Raw genomic sequence first — 15,059 nt, forward strand, 5'->3', positions numbered from 1 at the left:
TTTTAACTTTTATCTTAATTGGAAAAGGTAGATTAAGGGCTTGAAAATTTTATTTGATAAAATTAATTTAAAAATAATAAATTAATAATATTCAAAATTACAAGTTTAGCAAATTAATCTAAATCAACCTAATATATAATTATAATGTTTTTTTAAAAAAATATCATCTTAGTTTTTTAAAATCAAACTATATTTTTAATTGATCATTTAAGTTAACTTTGAATAAATTCAAATTAATCAATGTATTAAAATAGCTCTTAAATAATTTAATTTAAAATCCAAGTTAAACAAAAAATTAAACATGTTTTAAAGTCAACATAATATACCAAGATTAATAATATTGTCAGGAATTCTCCAAAGACCTCCAATTTTTTTCTCTCCAACCCCATATCGCGGGCAGCTAGCTAGTTGTCATCTACGATTGGATGGCAAAATAAACATTCATGATTTTGATAGAACTGATTTTTTTTTAATGAATAAATAACTTAGATTACCATACCAAAGAGTCATCGTATTCTAAATAGCTTTCAGACATGCCCTTGTCCTTAAAGCTGGAATATGAATTGTTCACATGTTTTTTTGCAACAAGAGATTTTTTTTTTTTTTCATGCTAAAAATATAACCCTCACCCATTTCCTAGTCACGAACTCAAGATGAACAGAAAACCCGTGACAATGTAAAAAAAAAAAAAAAGCTCAGATTCATTCATGAAAGGTGGACGCAATTCTATTAGCAGAGAGATAGTAATAATGCATAGGGCATTGGCCCCATGTAGGATAACATTAATAAAAAATCCTTCAACTTTTTTTTAAAATTAATATAATATTCAGATTATTTTAAATATACCTCAATTAATTTTACAGATCTAAAATAAAACAATTATAATTTTCAGTGATCATAAGATTTTATTAAAACTCAAAATGATGTTTTCTAAAATATAAATATAAAACTTGACTATGATTAAATTACATCAATTTAAAGTTAAAAGAATAATCTTAATTTTATTAATACCATCAACGAACTTGTTTTCTTTGTCCCTAAATTCACATTGTGTACTGAAATGAAACTTAAAAGAAAAAAAAAAAACTTTCATGCAACAATGCAGCCGAATATCAGACAGAATTGTTTGATGCCCGAATTGATAAATTAATGGAAAATTTATTTGAAGTAATTTTTCAATAGCCTGCTCTAACATGAAATGATTATTTGTTCACCACTAATTAAAATCATTTCAGGGTGCACTTGAAAGTTGAAACGGTCCCGTGTCTAGTCCACGGCATCAAGATCAAGGGGGTGGATGTAGGGATAATGGGGGGTGCCCGGCCCTCCGGGGCTCCACAAGCCACTCCACCGTACACACAGACAGCAGCCATTATTGCTGAACTCTGAATGACGATGATATCCTTGTTTGACGAAGCTTAACCACCGGGACCTCCTGCGATTACCAGAGGTGTTGAAGGGTGAAAAGGGTCTGGGGAACTTACAACGGTCACTAAAGCAAGCTTTTAGATGCCATCAAACACTTAATAGAACACAGCAGATGCTACCACCACTCACTGAGTGAAATGGGTCCCTTGAGACTCGAGTATTTGATTCTTCTTCGCCTTACCTGGTGGTCGTGATGAACGCATGAGATCCCTTTTTAGTGTTCCTCAATCATGAAATGCATCGTCTTTCTTGAACAACGGTGAACTCCTCCAAGTCTGAGTCAGCCCCTTTTCACATGGAATTAGATCATCTTTGTTTTGCTTTTTTGAATGCTTTTTTAGAGGTTGGATGTCTGGAAAACAATATTATTTTAATGGAGGATGGATGAAATCGTTAGGTAGGCTCAATCATGCCTCGTAGTGGAAGATACCCCTACTGGTCTGAGCTTCATTTACAATTTAAGATTCCGAATGACATCTCCCGTCCCGTTGGGGATGGAAATGGAGGACGTAAGAGATGGGAGATTCATTGTCATCCTGCTTTAAATGGATTTTTTTTAACAAAAAACAGCACAGTAAAAGTAAAATTTTGAAAATTTGAAATGCATTTTGCAAAATAATATTCTTTAAAACTATAATATTTATTAAATATCATGTTTCTTTAATATTGTTGTGCATTACACTTCGAAAACACGACTACTTGAGATTATATAAATACATAGGATCCATAATTAATATCACATAACAGCAATATTTAAGAAATTATAAACCGTGATATAAACTGTAATATCATCACTATGTTATTTCACTAAAAAAAAATTCATCCTATGTTACTTCACCAATTTCTTTTTCTGTGCTAATTACAAATTTTATCCGCTTAAAATTCCTAAACAATCAAAAGAACAAAAATCACAGAGCAGAGCTTTTTTTGGGAACTAACACGCAAAAGGTGAACTGAGTAGGAACAGTTCTTTAAACACAAAGTGCTTGATTGATACACGATTTATACTGAGTTAAGGATGCTACTTTTTCCTGATTTGTTGACTATGTCAGTGACACAACTATTGTAATTGGCAAATTCATCAAACTGAGCTTAAATTTCCAATCTGTTCAAGAGGCATCATGAATCTGGAAAATAAAGATGTTTAATGCATTGAAGTCTAAAACCAAATTTCGTATGTTTTTCATGGCCAGATTACCTTGACCTTGCCAAAGCAAACAAATCATGCCTGAAGCCATAGTATCATTCTCCAAAACTGTTAAAAATAAAGGGAAAAAAAAAGAGCAAAAACAAAAACAGAGAATAAATTCTCGATAAACATTGTATTTTCATCTTTACTCCTTGAGAACCCGCCAGAATAATATAATTCAACAGACTCGTGCAAAAAAATTGGAATATTAAGGAAAAAACAGAACACGGACAATGATAGGCACCATTCTGAGCATGTTTTTTCTTCTCCACAGGAAAAAAAAAAAAGATCCATTCAACTGCCTACCTTCCCACATATTAGATAAGCCTTTCTTAAGCTGTTTTCACTCTGATTTTCTCTAGCTGTCTACCTTTTTAAAAACACTCAGAGGGGGCAAGGTGGGACTTCGATGGTGGTTCCAGCTTGAATCATACCCCACCCAATGAGACGCCAGTGCTTCTCCACTCGGCGACTCAATGCGATCTTCTCACCCTTGCTGGTGCAGACTGGAGAAGTAAGTTGTAGTTTTGCCAAATCATTCTTCACAGCAAGAACTCGAGCACCAGATGACATGGACCCAATGTTCAACATAAGAATCTCTCCCTTGGTCAGCTTCGAAACCTTTCCCTGCTTCTCTGAGCCCTTTGTCCTGACACCAATAAGCCGTCTCAAAAGAAAGAAATTCACCTGCACAAAGAAAAGAAAGGCACATCATTAGCACCAGAGGTGTGCAAGAATCCTGCATCACAGTATGAAGCACCCACAAATCTCTGCACCTATAGAGAAAAGGGCACTTATTGAAACCAATGACAAAGTAACTTGCATAGAGAAGCATGTTTACTTCAAGATAGTTTATAAGCCATATATAAAAAGCATCATCACATGCACATTGGAATGCGAACAGGGTGTCTACTATTTCCTGTCTACACCAAAAATGAAACTCCACTCAGCTGCACTGAATTCAACCCAACAGGGAGAACTTTGCACATGTCGTGCAAAACACATACTCATGTATAAATATAGACAGGACTTGCTCATTTATGACTTGGACATGGAAAGCAGTTTCAATGCAAAAAGTATTTAATGAAAGTATAAAACTACAAAACATTATTATTGATTCAGCTCCATACCTCAAGCTCACCAAAAACTTCAGGGAGTGAGCCAACATCACCAAGAACTTGACCCACAAGTCTATCAGCACGTGTCAAAGTGGGGTCCATGGTTGTGCCAACACCAATTAGACCTCCAGGCACGGCAAATTGTAGCTCATTCTGCTCGGCATATAATGACACTATTCTAGTATATATTGGGGTGCACTTCATGTTCCCAGCCTCGTCCTTAACAATGATCCCAGGACGGACCTCAATAAATTGATTGACCTTCAAAACACCCTGCATGGACAAGATGGACCAAAATAATGATACTCGTGCATCACAGATTCTCAGCACAACTAATTCATGAATCTCTCTCTGGAACACAAAATCCTCATGGAAAAAGCAAACTTTAATAGTTAAATCAAGGGCTCATGAATGCCAAGGCCTAAAGTTAATTCTCATTGTCAGTCCACAAGGCTTCAAATAAGTAACACTCGGACCCCATAAACCTTAGCATGCAGTCAGAATTGTTCCAAACCAAGCATTTCTCCATTTACACTGGCTATTATTACCTGATGTGGAAAATGGCCAGAATTGAATTGAATTGAATGAGAACAAATGCATGGAAACTCTGCACAAATTAACCAAGATCTTGCACCAAGTATAGACACAACTAAGAAAAAAAATGCACGGCAATATTAACCAAACACATGTTAAAAACATACCCTGAGGATGCTTCCACCAGCCACACCACCTCTTATCTCATCAACCTCGTATCCAGGTTTGTTGACATCAAAAGATCGAATAACAATCATGTTAGGTGGTGAGATAAAGTTCCTCTCTGGAATTGGGATCTTTTTAACAATATACTCACACACAACATCTATGTTATACTTTAGCTGAGCAGAAATTGGCACCACTGGTGCACCATCAGCAACAGTTCCCTGAAAAGAAAATGTTGAAAAGAATTAGTAGGGTGTGCATCTCCTGTTTTCTTTTTGGAGAAAAAGAGCATCATCAGGAAAAAGAACATCCAATGCATGTACACTCAACTAACAAGATGTGTAAAAATAGCACAGGCAAACCTGAATAAATTTCTGAATAGCCTCGTGCTGGTTGATGGCTGCATTTTCCTGAATAAGATCCACTTTATTTTGAAGAATTATAATATGTTGGAGACGCATAATTTCAACAGCAGCAAGATGTTCAGAAGTCTGTGGTTGGGGGCAGCTCTCATTTGCAGCTATGAGCAGCAATGCGCCATCCATAATTGCTGCTCCATTAAGCATTGTAGCCATAAGAATGTCATGACCCTACAGGAGAGTACAAAAACATGTAATGTGGATGGTCTAGTCACAAAAAGCATAGAAGTACACTAATAATCTGCAGCTAAGACATTTTATTCAGCAATGCCAGTTAAGAAGAGGCCTTGATTACCCAACGTTTTCTTGCTAATATCTAAGCAGTCCAATGGGAATAAAAAACAATCAACCAACACCATAATTCATTTAACGTGTGAGAAACTTGGAGGAAGTGACATTTGGGTCCAAACCTTTAATGTGTTACAATCAACATATGAAAAGTACATACAGTGCATAAACCATAATTAAATAGAGACCTGGTTCAACCACTTACTAGGTAGACTTACTGTGTGACGATCAAAATATGAAAAGTCAGCATGGTGAAAAAGCATAATTAAATACAGCACCTGGACCCCTTACCGGGCAATCAACAAAAGAGACATGTCTCAGCAAATTCATCCTGCAGTTTTGAAACCCTTCTACATCACACATGGGATTATCTTCCTTTCCACTTCCATATGCCCTACAAGAACAGTTATTACATTAAAGGCAAAAGGCCAATATTTAACCTAAACAGTAAGCTTCACCTATGCATTTACTCACTTGTAGCACTTAGGCCGGGGGCACCGCTCATCTTCACACTTGTATATCTTTGCGTTTGCATATCCAAGCTTTATTGTAATATTACGCTCCAACTCATTTTTAAAACGAACCGTCTGCACATGAATAGCAAACCACCAAATTAGCACCCCTCAAACCTGTACAATTCATAATTATAACAAATTGAAAACGATCTGCCTGATTGTTATGTATGGATAGATCAAAATACAAGTTTCCATAATCATAACCAGGGAACAACATTTGGCAAAAACTTGTGCAAGGTAACTACTCAGTGGAACCATGATAAAAAAGAAAACAACTAGCTTAGCTACATGTGATAATATAACATATTGTGGGGAGGATTGCCTGTCATGATGGAGGTAAAACTCCCTTTATCAGAGCGAGGATCAATTTCTAAATGCACCTAATCCAGCAACACTTCAATACTTGATAGTTAGCAGTAGTTTTATATATTGCAGGAATATGAATGCTCAGTGGATTAAGCAGCAAGGTCATTTTGCATTATATGAATTGAACTCATTTCATATCCTATTTACACTGGGAATAATGGGGGTTAGAGAGGGCGAGGAAAGACTGACTTATTAGAGGGGCTTCCGTTGTGTATTAAAAAAGAGAGAGGGAAAGAAAGAAAAAGGAATTGAGATCACTGACAAATTGTTTTCCAATTCACCGGCTCCCATAACTATCCCTTTTGCAAAAAATTTATAACCTTCTTCTTCTTCTTTTGGCCTTTCATTCCCCAAAGTAAATACCACATAATATAACCATAAGAGACTGCTAGGAAACAGATATAAAAATTGAAGGCAAAACCATCTAAATCACCTGAACACCGGAAATTGCTTTGACGACAGTAGACTTCCCATGTGCCACATGACCAATAGTACCTACAAATAATAAACAACAAAAACTATCAGTTTCTGCGAACACGGTCAGCAACTAAGCTACTGAAAGGAAATTCCAAAAAAAAAAAAAAAAACCTATATTAATGGTTGCCTGCCGCGATATAACTTCAGGCGAGAGTGGATGCAACGTTGTCACGTCCAGTTTACTTAAATCTTGTTCCATCAAACCTTTCCGCGCCATCTTGACTCTTCCTCTGCTTCAACTGGTTCCTTCTCAAACGAGTCGAAAACCTCTCCTGCTAAACAGACCGATAAACTGAATTAAAATGTCAATTGACAACAAAAAAAACGAATAAACACAGTCGATTCGATTGAGATATTGATAGTTGAAGATCGTAAAAACTAATGATTGACAGAGATTAAAGGAAGATTGCGTACCGGCAACGCTGTTTGCTTGGGAGAGAGAGCACGCGGCGATGTAGATAGCTAGGGTTTCAGTGTGCGTGTGAGGAGGGATAAAGAGCAAAGACGATATTTTTTTATTATTATTTGGGGTTTAAGTGAGATGGTTTTTTGTTATTTTTGGAATTGACTAGGCAGTTGATATTAAAAAATAATTTTAATTATAAATTGAAAAGTTGTTCATAAATGTTATAAAGATAAATATTATAAACATTTATTAACATTACGGAAAAGTTGAAAAAAATATAAATCCGAGATACATAATTTTGCAATATAAGGGATGAACCTAATTAGATTTAAAACTTTATTTTCTAAAACCAACTTTTTATTTAATTAAACATTGATAAAAATAAATAAAAAATAAAAAATATATTATATAAAGTTGCACAAAAACATATACTAATATTAATATATATATATATTATATTTTTATTTAAAAATCAAGTGAAAATAAAATTATATGGTTTATGAAGAATTTATGTTAGAGGCTAGTTTATCAATATAATAACCTAATGTGCTTGAAAATATATTTTTATTTTTATTTAAACAATGCCTATACCATCTTTTTTTCTTCCTATCTTGTTTCTACATCATAGAAAACCTATTAATATGATACACAAGATTTTAGATTTCTTTTCATATCTCTCATAAGTACTATACTAATTTTCAAATCTACAACTCTAAACAAATAAATAAATCCTACTTTATTTTGTGAAAAGATGTTTTGCCTCTGATTTTTCAAAAAGCTTGTTATCATTTTAGATTCTATTTAAAATTAAAGATGTTTTTTAGGCTCCTGAAAAAAAAAGGTTAGGAAAGCTTTTATAGGCAAAAATAAATAAATTAATTCAATGCTTTTATTCATTGTGTGAACCTTTGTACATCTTTGATATAGTAAAGAGTAATCATGTTTATGTAGATTGAATCTTTTTAGAGTGTCCCTTTGCTAATAACCAAAAATCCAAAAAATCTTCCTGTCATTGCAAATATATATTTGGTAGAATTCAACTTTATTTGATGCAATTACAAAATATAAAAAAACATATTCCAAGTCTTGAAGATGTTGCTCAAAGTTTATGCTTTTAACTAACATATCATCAACATAACCTCTAGATTTCTACACAGCTAACCTTTGAAGACCATGTTTACCATCCGTTGATAAGTGCCTCTTGTAATATTTAAGCTAAAAGCATTGCTTGATATCAAAAATTTCTTTTATTCATAATGAATGTTGCTTTTTCTTCATCATCCTAACATGAGTGAGTGTTTGATGATACCCAGAGTGAGCATCTAGAAAACTCAAGGGTCAAAACTAGTTATGGAGTCAATCAGCCTATGAATTTTAGGCAATGAAAAGCTGTTCTTGGAGCATGCCTTATTGATGTCTATGAAATCCATATACATACATCATTTTTCACTTGCCTTATTTACCATCGCTATATTTGTTAGCCACTCTAGGTACATCACTTTACAAATGAATCCGGCCTCCAACAACTTGTATATTTCTTCTAAAATAACTTTTCACCTTTCTTCACTAAAATTTCTTTATTTTTTTGACACATTAAAGAGAGAAAAAGACACTTATTTAAATGATGACAAGCCACCTCTAGATTGATGCCAGACGTATAAGATGTCTTGAAAGCAAAGTTATATTTTTTTAATATTTAAAAGCTCCATCAGGATGTTTAAGGTCTAGATTGGACCCAAATTTGATGACAACACTTGTATTAGCATAGATAATAACTTCATTCAAATATTTTATGGCATATATCATCACTTTAACTTTTTATTTAATATGGGTCATCTAGTACACCTATAAGGTATTTTTTTTCTTTTCATATAGGTTTATATGCATCTCCTGAACACCAATTGGTTTCCATTTACCATCACAACTCTTTTGTTAATGGGAAACTTCATTGTTAAATATATCGTATTGATCACTATATTGATCTTATGCAAATAAAAGGCCTTCCTAGTATGACATTATAAGCTAAATCTATCTTGATCATCATTAAAATTTCTTAAAGAATACGACACTTAGAGTAGGTGATAATAATGATAGTTAGGTTTAGTGCACCTTCTACTGACATGTCTCTTCCTTTTATTCGTACTAGGGGTGTCTTCGCTAGAGTTAACTTATATGGATTTACATTTATCTGTTTCATAATTTACTTAAAGAGAATATTAACATCCTTTTCATTTTTCATTAGCACTTTACCTATATTATGATTTTATAGGACTATGGTAATCACTAGGAAATCCTTATGAGGAAATGTCACTACTTTTCCATATTCTAGAGTAAATACGATGGGTTCATGATAATAGTTTTGGAGTTGCAAGTAAAGTACATGTTTTTCATAGGCTTGACCTTTCCACTTGAATCTCCCTATACTCATATTCCTTACAGGATCACATTGATCTCTAGTAGTGACTTTTAGGGAGCCTTAACTTCTTCTTCTTCTTTTTTTATGCTTTTCATACTCTATTTCTTTTTTGATAAATTGTTTGAGATACCTTTTTAGTAATAATTATCTCTATATTTTTTCTTGGGAGCATAATATTATTTTGTGTCATGTCCTTTGTCCTTATGAAAAAAAATAGTATTTCTTTAGATTGCATTTACCAACATCTCTTTTCATGGGTGATAGATACTGTATATAATCTTTTCTTTTAATGAATGTCAATAATTTTATTCTAGTGGTGTTTAGAGAAGTGATTGTCAATCTACTTTGTATTGGGCCCTTAGGGTTGCTTTTGAATGGCAAGGAGTTGGCAAGTGGCCACTTATGATTTTAAGATTCTTCTCTTCATCTGTGAAAGCATGGGTGCTCTTGACTTGCCACACTTGCTTCCTATATAATAATATGATTCTTTATTGCTTACTTAACATTAAAAAAGTCTTATCGAGGAGCGTATAAAGTCATCCATGGTGAGAATAGTTATGACACCCATTGATCAGGGCTTCTATCAAGGTTGTTAAAATCGCGATTTTAGAACGAAACGGAAAACCCTTCACAAAATCGGATCGTAAAAACGGATCGTAAAATCGTAAAATCGTAAGGAATTTTGAAATACATTAAAAAAAATTCATGTTTCAAATAAAAATTCATACATAGTTCAAACATATTAAAAAACATGTTTCAAATAAAACTTCATACATATTTATACCAGAAGAATTTTTTCTAGATGCCATAAGTTCAAGTGTTCAACAATTCAAGAATCAACTCAAATCAGCCCTGTAATCAATCCAAACATTTTATGATTATAATTACTGTTTTGTTATACATAACAATTGACAAAATACGAAGTTTAATAACACTTCTGTCGTAATTAATTGGGACTGTTAGCCATACAAAATTATTACTTATTATAGACCTCAACACTAAATCACTTGCAGCATCTAACAAAACCAGCCATATGCGGCATACAAGGTCCAACTTTTCTATCATTACACAGCACATATACGGCATACAACGAATTATTCAAAACAAAGAAAAAGCTTTAGCAAGAACATGGTGGCTTCTCTATCATTACACAGCACATATGCGGCATACCCAGAACAATTCCCTCATTTTATTTTCAAAAGAACACCAAAAATCAGAGAACATGAACAATTCCCAACAGGCCAACAATATACCCAGAAACACAACAAGCAAAAAAAATTCAATAAAACCAAGGTTTAAAGCTCGGATCGACTGGTCTGATCCCAAGCCTCTCGTTAATTTTATTTCTATTACACCCTCGAATTCAATTCTCTTTCCTGGATGGAAGAGACAAAAGAAAAGACTACAAAAACACTTAAGAAGTGCAGTAATGGTACCTGGTTATGGAAGCTGAAGGTTGGATGGTACTCGTGCATGACCCAATTGGTCTTGATCCCGTTAGGAAGCAGAGACCGAAGGTGAAGCAGAGACTGAAGCTGAAGACCGACGCTGAAGCAGAGACCGAAGGTGAAGCAGAGACTGAAGCTGAAGCGAGGACAGAGTCTTCTGACTTCTGTATTTGTTCAAGCCTTCAAGGCCGAAGCAGAGAAGCGAAGACCGAAGATGAAGACCGAAGACTGATGAAGATAGGTGGGCATTTTTTTTGGGGGGGGACGGGGGACTTTCAGTGCAGGCTGTGCAACAATTATATGGGGGGGAAATTATATTGAAATCGTACAATCGGTCCTGAAATCGCGATTTTAAGCGATTTCATCCGATTTCTGCGATTTTACCCGATTTCAACCCGATTTTACTCATTTTCGATTTTATAGTCCGATTCAACTCGTAATGCATGTTTTGACTCGTAAAATCGGACGATTTTACGAGTCAAAACGCGATTTTGACAACCTTGGCTTCTATAATAGTGGGCTATAACAAGCCTTTTACTTTTATAATCTTTTTGCTGGACCTTTTTAGGCAAGTTTTAGTACTTTTCCCCTCTTTCTAGGTAATAGAAAAAAGTTTGGTTGGAATTTTTTGGGTAGGGATGCTTGTACTAAAACAAGCAATCAACTTGTTGTATAAATCAGAAAACCGAGCAATGAACTAGGTTCTAGACTATGGTAACAGGCTCGAGCAGACCCACGAAATATGGTTAGGAGAATATTATACATCCCATCACTATCTTGTATCACTAACTTTAAATTGTTCTTAACATTCTATACATGTTCACTACGGTCAAATAGACTATTATAGTTGTTCAGACTTATTTTTATGGCTACATAATTTTTGGAAGATGAGTGTTTAATACACCCTGGCATGATATCAAATCTCTTATTTTATTTTCTTCTTGTCATGGCGTTTTATGCTCAAGACCACTTGAATTAGACACTATGGTGGGGTGAAGGTGATAACAATAATTATAGTCATGAGTGGCTATGGCCTTGCCTATTAACTTGTGGAGATCTTATCGAGAGGAGAAAATTGCCTCTTCATGATAATAAGACCTACTTCTTGGCATGGTAGTAACATGGTGATTTTCTTGTCTGCTCTCTTTCATGTCATTTTGTCCAGTTTTTTTTAGGAAATGAATTTGTCTGTGTATAGGTTATACATGATGAGAATACGGCGCAACTAATTATATAACTTGTATGGGGAATATCTTTAAGTTACTCTGTGTACTTCAAATAACCTTAATAAGTGCTCTCATTTGTTGAGCAAGTTGATGAATATATATGGAACTTGCGAAAATGGTGGGAGATAAATTACTCTTGCTCCTGAAGTTTTCATTTTTCTTCCATTAAAAACCTTAGAAACAATGAATAGGATGTGAAAATAAACATAATTTACGTTTATTTTTTCCACAAACAGCGTCATTGGTTAAGTTACAGAAAAACTTTAACAAATTTCTTAGGTTTTTCCATGGCTGACAATTAAACTAGAGTAATATGAAGTGGATTGGTGTTACCTGTAAAATAAAATTTCTGGTGCTTAAGTTAGTTTAAAACTCATCGAGAGAGTTTTAATAGAAATGATAAACTAGTAATGTGTAATAAGGAGTTGCTTTTTTTTTTTTTTTATATATATATCACTATGTATATTGGTATTTAAATATCTTGATTTATATTTGAAGATGAATAGAAAGTGTAGCTCACCATAATATGGGTGACAAAGATAACGTAACTTGATTTGCAAAGGTTGCTAAACTGCTAAAAAAATGGTGAAAGTCTGTTCAAGATGCTTAGCTTATAAAGCAAGTAGCTAACCTTAAAGAAAAAATCCTACCCTTGTTGGCTACAAAGAAAGCCGCTTGATTGGTTATGTTATCATCCAATTAAAAGAGATAGTGTTAAAATATTAAGATTATTTTTGTACAAATATTGTGGAACTTATGCAGAGAGAGAGAGAGAGAGAAGGTCGATCATCATGGTTATATAGGAACCTCTTATTTTACCCATATATATGTATTATTAAGTGTCACTATAATATATTCGTCAATTGTGTAGAAAGGAATTAGATCTTCATGGGCATCAAAAGAACATTTAGAATTATAATATTATTGCTCAAGAATATCTGAAATATATACTATTCAAATGCAATATAAAATATGAATTAACCTTCTTTCATAATTGGAACAAATTCATATAGATATGTTTGTACGAAGATTGAAGAATCAAATAGAATATAAAGTGTAGTTTTTGAAAAAATAAAAATGAAGTAAAAAAAGTAATTGTGATACTGGATGTAATTAATTTTTTTCATTCCTTTTCTTACGACATGTTAGTTAATTTATCTTATCTCATAAGTTAATTGATATATCTTGTTTATAATTGTGATAATTATAAATAATTAAGTATAATATTACAACTAAAAAAAAGTATAATGGGATAACAAATTACCTTGTTATCATGTTAGAGAAGAAAAAAGTATCATTTTAATTGCGAAAAAAAAATACTTTTAATGATTACAAATATCCAATCAGAAATTACAATTTAAATGTCACGTCATCATAAAATTTAAATTACGAGGAAAGACTAAGTTATTTCTTCTTTTTTTTTCTTTTACTTTTATTTTTTTTCCTTTACCACTCTCTTCGAGCCTGTTTATTTTTGTGTTTTAAAAACGTTTTTGAAAAAAATATAAATTTTTTTTATTTACTTCAAATTAATATGTTTTTAGTGTTTCCAAATCATTTTGATGTACTGATGTTAAAAATAATTTTTAAAAAATAAAAAAACATCATTGGCATGTATTTTAGAACAAAAAATTATTTAAAAAACAACCGCAATCACATTGTCATACAAGCTTTCAGCCATTAGTTTTTGTGGTAGAAAGTGTGGTGTGGTGTGACCACAATTAATGACTATTTGAAAATTATTAAAATGTTTGTTGAACAATATGGGACCCATATAATAATTGTGGCCTCACCGCAAGTTCATCAAAAGCATGTCATACCTGCTTTTCATGTTCTCCTGACCTGCTTTTCATCGTCCCTTTGTTTCCATCAACAATTTAAATTTTTTTCTTGAAACTTGTCATTATTTTTTTATTATCACCTTCATACAACATGTTGACAATGTTTAATGCCTATTGAACTTGTCATTGTTATTTATTTATTTAATTCTCTAATATCTAAGAAATACCATAAAAAATTTCTTAGGTATTGTGTTATATTTGAAAAACTAATGTTTAACATTATTTAATAGCACTATATAATTTATTTCATGGTATAATAGTAGTAGTTAAATCAATAATATTTCAATTAAAAATCATCAATATTAATGTCTTTTTTAGTTATTTTATAACCTTAATTTGAAAAGCATTCTTAACTAAACACATTAAATTACGTTTTGTTCAACCACAATTTCAACCAAACATAAATTTTTCCAAACCAATCTTAACTAAATATAATATTTATAAAAACAACTTTTAAACCGCAACGATATTTTACCACCCTTTTGTCCCTTCTTTTTCCTTTATCTCTTCTCTCTCCTTAAACATCAACAATCGAAATTCATTCATGCTAATTGAACTGAAAAATTAACCAATAAAACACACAAAAAAAATCAAACTTGAAATTTTTTAAACAAAAACAATATGTGTTGAGATCTTAGCAAATGCTGTGTACTACCTCAAGGATACCATGGCCATGGCCATCTGACCAATATAATTTGCCACGTTTCCAGATAAACCTGAGGAGAAAAGGACATAAAGGCATTCAATCTCTCTAGGACGGATTTTATCAATTTGCCAGAATACCAATTTGGACCTATGGATTCCGTGCTCAGAGCAATTGCCAATGGATTCTTGTATGTCTCGAACAATTGCTTAATTATATCAACGATTACCACGCTTGCACCAAAACCCATTATAGAGAGATTGAATACCTCGATGGCCCTCCTCATCTTGTAAAGGGTTTACTATAAAATTATAATTTTACATGGCCATGGGATTCCTTTTGAAATTCCTAATTTGTGCAAGCCTTTTCATGTGTTCTTGAGGATTCTCTATCTCTCCATTGTTGATACACAGAGAAAGGAATTTGAATCTGCTATTACAAGGGTTTCAAGCAAAAGGAAAGAGTACATAGTGTGCATATTGATAAAAGAGATTGCATCAATAATAATAATATATATATAAAAAAAAAACAAGGTACTGGTTAACTCAGAACCAGCTATATCCTTTTGCAGAACATGTGC

The 15,059-nt window shown here is 33.0% G+C and overlaps 1 protein-coding gene across 2 annotated transcripts; it reads right to left on the reverse strand.

Annotated features, from left to right (window-relative positions):
* Positions 1–2,735: 2,735 nt before the first annotated feature.
* LOC118038626 (eukaryotic translation initiation factor 2 subunit gamma) lies at positions 2,736–7,069 on the reverse strand. Of its 2 annotated transcripts, none has more exons than XM_035045036.2 (9): positions 6,914–7,069; positions 6,611–6,771; positions 6,456–6,517; positions 5,616–5,728; positions 5,433–5,535; positions 4,797–5,024; positions 4,437–4,655; positions 3,748–4,008; positions 2,736–3,304 (listed from the first exon to the last, which is right to left on the reverse strand). In XM_035045036.2, the coding sequence occupies exons 2-9, from the start codon at positions 6,714–6,716 to the stop codon at positions 3,002–3,004; spliced, it is 1,395 nt and encodes a 464-aa protein (XP_034900927.1). In that variant the 5' UTR covers positions 6,717–6,771; positions 6,914–7,069; the 3' UTR covers positions 2,736–3,001. The 2 variants fall into 2 exon arrangements, with proteins under 2 accessions (XP_034900927.1, XP_034900928.1); XM_035045037.2 differs by having other exon boundaries at positions 6,611–6,774; positions 6,914–7,055.
* Positions 7,070–15,059: the final 7,990 nt, after the last annotated feature.

The sequence above is a fragment of the Populus alba genome, chromosome 1 (assembly GCF_005239225.2).
Source record: "Populus alba chromosome 1, ASM523922v2, whole genome shotgun sequence".
Taxonomy (NCBI): Eukaryota; Viridiplantae; Streptophyta; class Magnoliopsida; order Malpighiales; family Salicaceae; genus Populus; species Populus alba.